Here is a 6,953-nt window from a genome sequence, read left to right on the forward strand (position 1 = left end):
AAGTTATTATTATTTTGAAGCACATATGAATATGGAAAATAGTGTAGTAAAATATGAACAATATCACTAGCGAGTCTTTAGAGAGATGAATGGTTTTTATCTTATACACGATGTTTCAGTGCAAAAAAACATGAGAAGACAGAAAGGTTAAGATCATAAGAAGATAATGAAACATTTGGAATGAAAAAAAAAGTGAGAATTAAAGAAATAATCAAAGATAAAAATAGAGGGTGAATAATGTAGAGAATTTTTAAGAGTTTTAATCGATTATTGTGTAACCGATAAAACTCTTTATTGTGTGTAATTTCAGCACTACACTCAACATTATATGCAATCAAAAGAGTTGAAGTTTTAGTCATGACACCTCAAGAAAATAAATGATGCGACACAAATGAACTAAGATGGCATACAAAGTGATGAGTGTCACATAATCTAAAATAATCAAATTCAATTTCAAATATTGATGTTTATTTGGAGGGTCTAACAAAGTTGACACATAAGTAGCTTTTTGTGAGGATCAATGAGAGAGCTTGGTTTAAAGCTTAAAAACTACTACTATTAAACATGGATATATCTATAATCTATTTCATTCTCATTCCGATATTCTTCCATGGTAAGATTCATAAAGACAAAAAAAGATACATTCTTTACTTTACTAGGAAGAGATGAAAGATAAACTATACTAACAAAAATGCCAACAATTATAGTTGGTATACATCATATATTCTATAGAAATATCTAGCATTCAGATTCATCATCTTTTGTTCTTGCTGAACAACCTGAACTCGACGCGGTCCCAACGACTTGGTTATTCATCAACCTTTGCAGTTGAATCATGCGCGCGTAGATCCCATCCGGGTGATTCTTCAACAAATGTGAATGTGAGCCTTGTTCCTCAACTTTCCCATCATCAATCACTGCAATGAGATTGGCATTCCTAATAGTTGATAGCCTGTGTGCAACAATGATAGTAGTTTTTCCTGAGCAGGCGCGGTCGAGGGCCTCTTGAACAGACCGTTCAGATTCAGCATCAAGTGCACTTGTTGCTTCATCGAGAAGCATGAGTTCTGCTTTCCGTATAAAAGCTCGAGCAATTGCTATTCTTTGCTTTTGTCCACCGGAGAGTTGAACTCCTCGTTCGCCGACATTTGTTTTGTATCCATTGGGGAGAGAAGATATGAACTTGTGAGCATTGGCGAGAGTCGCGGCTTCGATAATCTCGGCTTCAGAAGCTGAGTCGTGTCCATAAGCAATGTTTTCGTAGATAGTAGTAGCGAATAAGCATGGCTCTTGGGGAACCACTGCGATGTGTTTTCTAAGGGACTTGAGATTGTATTTTCGTATGTCCTTTCCATCGATCGTGACTCGGCCGGACGTTGGATCGTAGAATCTTTGTATAAGTGCAATAACCGAGCTCTTACCACATCCACTAGGGCCTACAAGGGCAAGAGTTTTACCTGCCTTTGCACGAAGACTAAGGTCGCGGAAAACCGGCATATCTGGTCGGCTGGGATAAGAGAAGTCAACATGCTTGAGTTCTACTTCACCGCGAAGAGAGTCGGGAACGTGGGCGGCATCTGGATCATCTGGCTCAATTTCAGTTCTACGGTCAAGGAGATCGAAAACCGACCTCATAGCCCGACCTCCCTTGATGAAGTCAGGAGCCAAAGTTAAAGTTTCGGCAGCTCCATTAGCAGAGACCATGAGGACCATAAATACTCGGATTGTTTTAGAGAAATCGGAGATTCCGTGCTTCACAAGCCATGAAGCATACCAAAGACCAAGAGCATAGGAAGCATAGAGTGCAAACTGAGCTATCCCATAACCAATTCCAGAAATCTGTCCCTTCCAAAAGCAACGCCGTAATGGAGTTTCAAGGTTCGAAGCGAAAAGGCCAACAATTTTCTTTTCCGAATTAAAGGCAGCAACGGTCCTTACATTCGCAATAGCCTCACCAGCTAATTGTGTGGCCTTGGCATGAGCAGCTTCCAAGTCTCCAGAGAAACCAGACATGAACATTTTCTATTCAAAAGTTCAATGCAAATAATCAATAAATAAGTAAATAACACAAATGAAATATGAAACTGAAGAAATGTTTAAAAGAAAACCTGTAAGACAGTGGCTGCAACAACAACCGGGAAGACGGCAACGAGAACGAGGGCAAGCCGCCACTGCAATACAAACCCTGCAGTACAAGCAACAAGCATAAGTGCAGTGTTCTGCACGATTACCGAAATCCGATCTCCAATAGCAGATCTAACATTGTTGGCATCAAGAGCTAGCCTTGCTGCAATCCTAGCACTCTCATTTTCCTCTCGATCAAACCACGCCATTTCATTTTTAAGTACCACACTCAACATTTTCTCCCTCACCCGTTTAGTAAGATTTTCACCGACAATATCCCAGAAGAAGTGCTGCAATGTATTGAATAAAAGTGCTGCCGACGAAAGTCCAATCAGCAAGTAACAGTATTTTTCAATTTCTCTAATCATGTGCTTATGGTCTGGATTGTAATAGACACTGAGGACTGCACTGAGAACATAAGCAAAGAATGCACTAAGGGATCCACAAACAATAGAGCCTATAGAACCAATCAATGCATATAGCCATTCGGGAGAGTTCATTTTCGCAAGTCGCCAGAAGGAACTCGCTTGCTCTTTGAAGGCAAGCTTCTCAAGCTTGTAATTTGGATACGATGCATCATGGGAGAGATTAAAATCAGATGTGGAGAAATCAGAAAACCTCCTCGAGTATGGTGATCGGCCGCCATAAGAAGAATTCCGAGTAATTATCGGTGAGCTTACAGAATTCCTAGCACTAGAAGGCCTGCGTATTTTCTTAAAAATTAATAGAATGATATATCCTCGGCTTAAGATATCGAAAGTTAAATAAGATCAATTACTTTTCTTAAATGTTGGTGAAAGCTACCTTGCACTACTTTTTCTGGCATTGCTCGTTGAACTTTCATTTGCTGTCTCCTGCATTCTGATAAGTTTGGCATAAACTCCATTTTCCCCTTTAGCAAAGAGCTCGTCGTGAGTTCCGATTTCAGAAACACTTCCTTGCTGAAGTACAGCGACAAGGTCAGCTTTGCGAATAGTAGATAGTCGATGTGCAATCACAAGAGTTGTTCTACCAATCATGAACCTATCAAGAGCTTCTTGAACCAGCTTTTCTGACTCGGAGTCCAATGCACTCGTTGCCTCATCTAGGAGAAGAATTGCCGGGTTTTTCAGCATTGCCCTTGCAATCGCTATTCGCTGCTTTTGTCCCCCTGATAGTTGCAACCCTCTCTCCCCTACCTGTGTTTCATAACCTTGAGGAAGTTTGAAGATGAATGAATGAGCATTAGCTACTCTTGCAGCTTCTTCGATCTCGACCTGATCTGCATCGGGTCTACCCAACAGTATATTTTCTTTAATTGTGGTGGCGAATAAAGCCGGTTCTTGGCTCACAAGTCCTATCTGTTGTCTCAACCATTTAAGCTTCAATGTCTTAACATCATGTCCATCTAACAGAACTTCTCCTGTAATTTCATATGATCACGAAGTTACGGGGCCATTTGATACAGTTTTTAAATTAAAATAATCACTGTTTAGAGTTTTTATCCGCTTGCTACAAATTTTAGAATGAGTTCATGTATCGCATACCAGAAGAAGGGTCATAGAATCTCTCAATGAGGGACACAACTGTGCTTTTTCCAGAGCCGCTACTTCCAACCAATGCTATGGTCTTGCCAGAAGGAACATTCAAGGAGAAATTGTGAAGGATTTGAACTTCAGGTCTTGATGGATATGAAAAGTCAACATTTTTAAGCTCCACTAGTCCTGTCACAGTCTCTAACTCCAATCCTGATCCACTATTTTTGTCTATACAAGGTTTGTGATCTATCACACGGAAAATTTTCGCAGCAGCAACTCTGGCCTTCGTAAAGGCAGCCATGCTTGGTGCAGACTGGCCTAAAGCCCTGTGAGGAATGACAATTGTCAATAATACCCTTAAAACGACGATTAAAAAGGAACAGAAGGAATAACCACTGAGGTTTGCTAAAGCATGAAAATTGAAGAAGATGAAGTACTTACAATCCACCGATCATGACAGCAAACATGGTAGCAATTGCAAGTCCTCCATTAGTGTAGTGATGCCTGACCAAATAGCCTCCATACCATAACAAAAGTGCATAGCAGCAGAAAACAACAAAGTAAGTAGCACCTAATCCGATTCCCTTTGCAAGTCCAGTCCGGTATCCAATCTTTTGAGCAACGCTTAGAGTAGATGAATAGCCTTGTAGTGCTTTTGTCTCTCCAACATATGCTAACACCACTCTAATTTGAACAACAGTCTGCAAATTTGGCTCAAAGTTAACACCACCGAGATGCATACACACAGAGCATGTTATGATTGACTTATCTGAACTTATCTTCTAGCATAAACACTTGTGATTGTGAAACTGTTTGAGATAGCTTATGAAAACATTTTATAACATGTGCATACACTATTTTCAGCTTATTAACATAAGCTCTTCAATTTAGCTTAATAGTTTATGGCTTGTATAGAAACAACAACAACAATAACAACCACATCTTATCCCACTAAGTGGGTCGGCTATATGGATCAACTTCTGCCATAATGTTCTATCCAAGACCATGCTTTTATCCAAAATGTTAATCGCAAGATCTTTCTTAATAACTTCTCTTATAATTTTTCCGGGTCTCCCTCTACCTCTAGTTGTTAGACTCCTCTCCATCTGATCTACTCTCCTTACCACATAATCTACAAGCATTCTCTCTATATGTCCAAATCACCTAATTCTATTCTCCACCATCTTTTCTACTATAGGTGCTACTCCAACACTCTCTAATATTGTCATTTCTAATCTTATCATGTTTAGTCTTACTCCAACACTCTCTAATCTTATCATTTCTAATCTTATCTTCTATTGTAGAAATATTTATATTTCATACACATGCACTTATATGATAAGTGCTTATACCTTAAGTGCTTAATTAAGTTGTTTTGACAAACAAGCCCAACCCTCTTACCTGTTCCACAATGTTGCCAGCTTGAGAAAGAGCTTCTTGGCTTTTACCAGATAACTTAGCCAAAGTGGTAGTATGAATGCCTCCTATTACAGCTATCATAGGCACAACAGCAAGTGTAACAAATGCTAATTGCCAAACAGCACTAAAACCAACCGCAAATCCAGAAACAAATGTAGCCATGTAGTGAACAAAATTACCTAACTGCAAACAGAAAAACCATATCAAAAACACCATCCTAATCTCATTACATAACATAAAACAAGTCATTATAAAAAAACAACAAAGGGCTTGTTTATGTTTTTCTGCTTCACCTTCTCACTTATGGCATCTTGTACCATAACAGCATCAGTGTTGATCGCAAAAACAACATCGGAAGTTCGAACTTCAGTGTCAAAGAATTGAATATCTTGATCCAAAGCAGCTTCAAGATACTTAATTCTCATCCTTGTTGATTGTCTCTCACCAGTCCACATCCAACAAGAAATCTCTGCAACAAACCAAACCTCTCTCAACATTCACAACCTCAAAAAAAACCACAAGAACAAAATCTAAAAAACACAATTTTTTTCACCTGCCCATGAAGATGCCCAAATAGCAGCACCAACAACCAGAAAGTAAAACGCATACTACAAATGAAAAACAATCAAAATTTCAACATTCATTACAGAAACCACAAAAAAAGCAACAAACTTTGGACTCTACCAAGAACTTCTTACCTTAACAACTTCTTGGGTCATCTTGTCCAAATCATTAGCATTAGAACCAAAAGAGTTAACAAGATCAGCAAAGAACCGAAGAAAAAGTGGCAATGAACAACCATGTACAATAGCTCCAAGAGTTCCAACTGTCATGAGAATATAATCCAACCCATCAGCAAATCTGAAAAGCTCACCAAACCCAACAGATGGAACATCCTTAATCTTCTCATTTCCATTAGAAAAATCACAGCTTTTGTTGTTGGGCAATGAACTTTCCCCTTCCAGTTCCATTTGTTCCTTGGATTCTTCTCTTTCCAACTCCAATGCTGGTGTTGAAGTTGTTGAAGGAGAAGATGAAAGCATCTCAATGCCTTGCATTTCAGACCATTTCCATTGCTCAGAACCTTGTGACATTGCAAAATACCTTGCTTGAGCTTCACAGTTTCACATCACTATATGGCTTTTATTGAGCTATGTTTGTGAAGTTTGTGATGCTGGAATAGAATGTGGTGGTGTTGGTGAATTGAACAGTGAATAATAGTGTGAAAGAGACACTGTTTGGGAGTGTAAGTTAATGTTGAGTTTGGTTACTTCTTGTGTAAGGTGTGTGATGATGGAGAAAGGTGAAATCAGAAAGTGATAGATGGTGATAACTGAGAAGACAGACGGGGAAATTTCTGAGACATGGAGAGAGAGAAAGAAAGGAATGTGGTTCTCTACCCGACAAAAAGTAATGTGTGAAGACTTGGAGATTGGTTTTTGACTGAAGGAGATTCTTACTAGAGGAAAATAGAAGTACTTGTAATTTCATATTAAGACAAAAATATTGATAATTAATATGAAAATTTCCCCCGGCGAAATTCCTAACTTAACCCTGCTTCGGAGATGCATCTCCGAAGTAATTTTTTTTAAAGATTTTTTTAGACTTCGGAAATGCATTTCCGAAAACACCAAAAAATTAGTGTTTTCGGAGATGCATTTCCGAAATGCATGAAAATTAAAAAAATACGTTGTTTTTTACAGTCAGGTAATATTTCGGAAGTTCATTTCCGAAAAAAAGTGTTTATATATCATTTTCCCTCCTTCACTATTTCATCATTTTTCTCCAAAACTCCTCCAAACCCTCTCCAAAACTCAATCAATCTCAATCCATTTTTCGTCTCAAAATCAAGTTCCAAACCGTTGATCACGTTAAAGGGAGCATAGAAAGCTA

General features: G+C 38.6%; 1 protein-coding gene across 1 annotated transcript; it reads right to left on the reverse strand.

Annotated features, from left to right (window-relative positions):
- Positions 1-479: 479 nt before the first annotated feature.
- Positions 480-6,479, reverse strand: LOC131636539 (ABC transporter B family member 1-like). Its single transcript, XM_058907150.1, has 9 exons — positions 5,759-6,479; positions 5,614-5,668; positions 5,354-5,529; positions 5,043-5,243; positions 4,083-4,342; positions 3,651-3,967; positions 2,929-3,526; positions 2,109-2,826; positions 480-2,022 (listed from the first exon to the last, which is right to left on the reverse strand). The coding sequence occupies exons 1-9, from the start codon at positions 6,152-6,154 to the stop codon at positions 739-741; spliced, it is 4,005 nt and encodes a 1,334-aa protein (XP_058763133.1). The 5' UTR covers positions 6,155-6,479; the 3' UTR covers positions 480-738.
- Between the last annotated feature and the right edge of the window lie 474 nt (positions 6,480-6,953).

This window comes from Vicia villosa, unplaced genomic scaffold (genome assembly GCF_029867415.1).
Source record: "Vicia villosa cultivar HV-30 ecotype Madison, WI unplaced genomic scaffold, Vvil1.0 ctg.001771F_1_1, whole genome shotgun sequence".
Lineage (NCBI taxonomy): Eukaryota > Viridiplantae > Streptophyta > Magnoliopsida > Fabales > Fabaceae > Vicia > Vicia villosa.

Coding starts and splice junctions, on each gene's coding strand:
- LOC131636539 (XM_058907150.1), bottom strand. CDS start 6,154: ATGTCACAAGGTTCTGAGCAATGGAAATGGTCTGAAATGCAAGGCATT. Junction 3,968..4,082: donor GCTGTCATGATCGGTGGATT/GTAAGTACTTCA, acceptor CATTCCTCACAG/GGCTTTAGGCCAGTCTGCAC. Junction 2,827..2,928: donor GCCAGAAAAAGTAGTGCAAG/GTAGCTTTCACC, acceptor GAAAATACGCAG/GCCTTCTAGTGCTAGGAATT.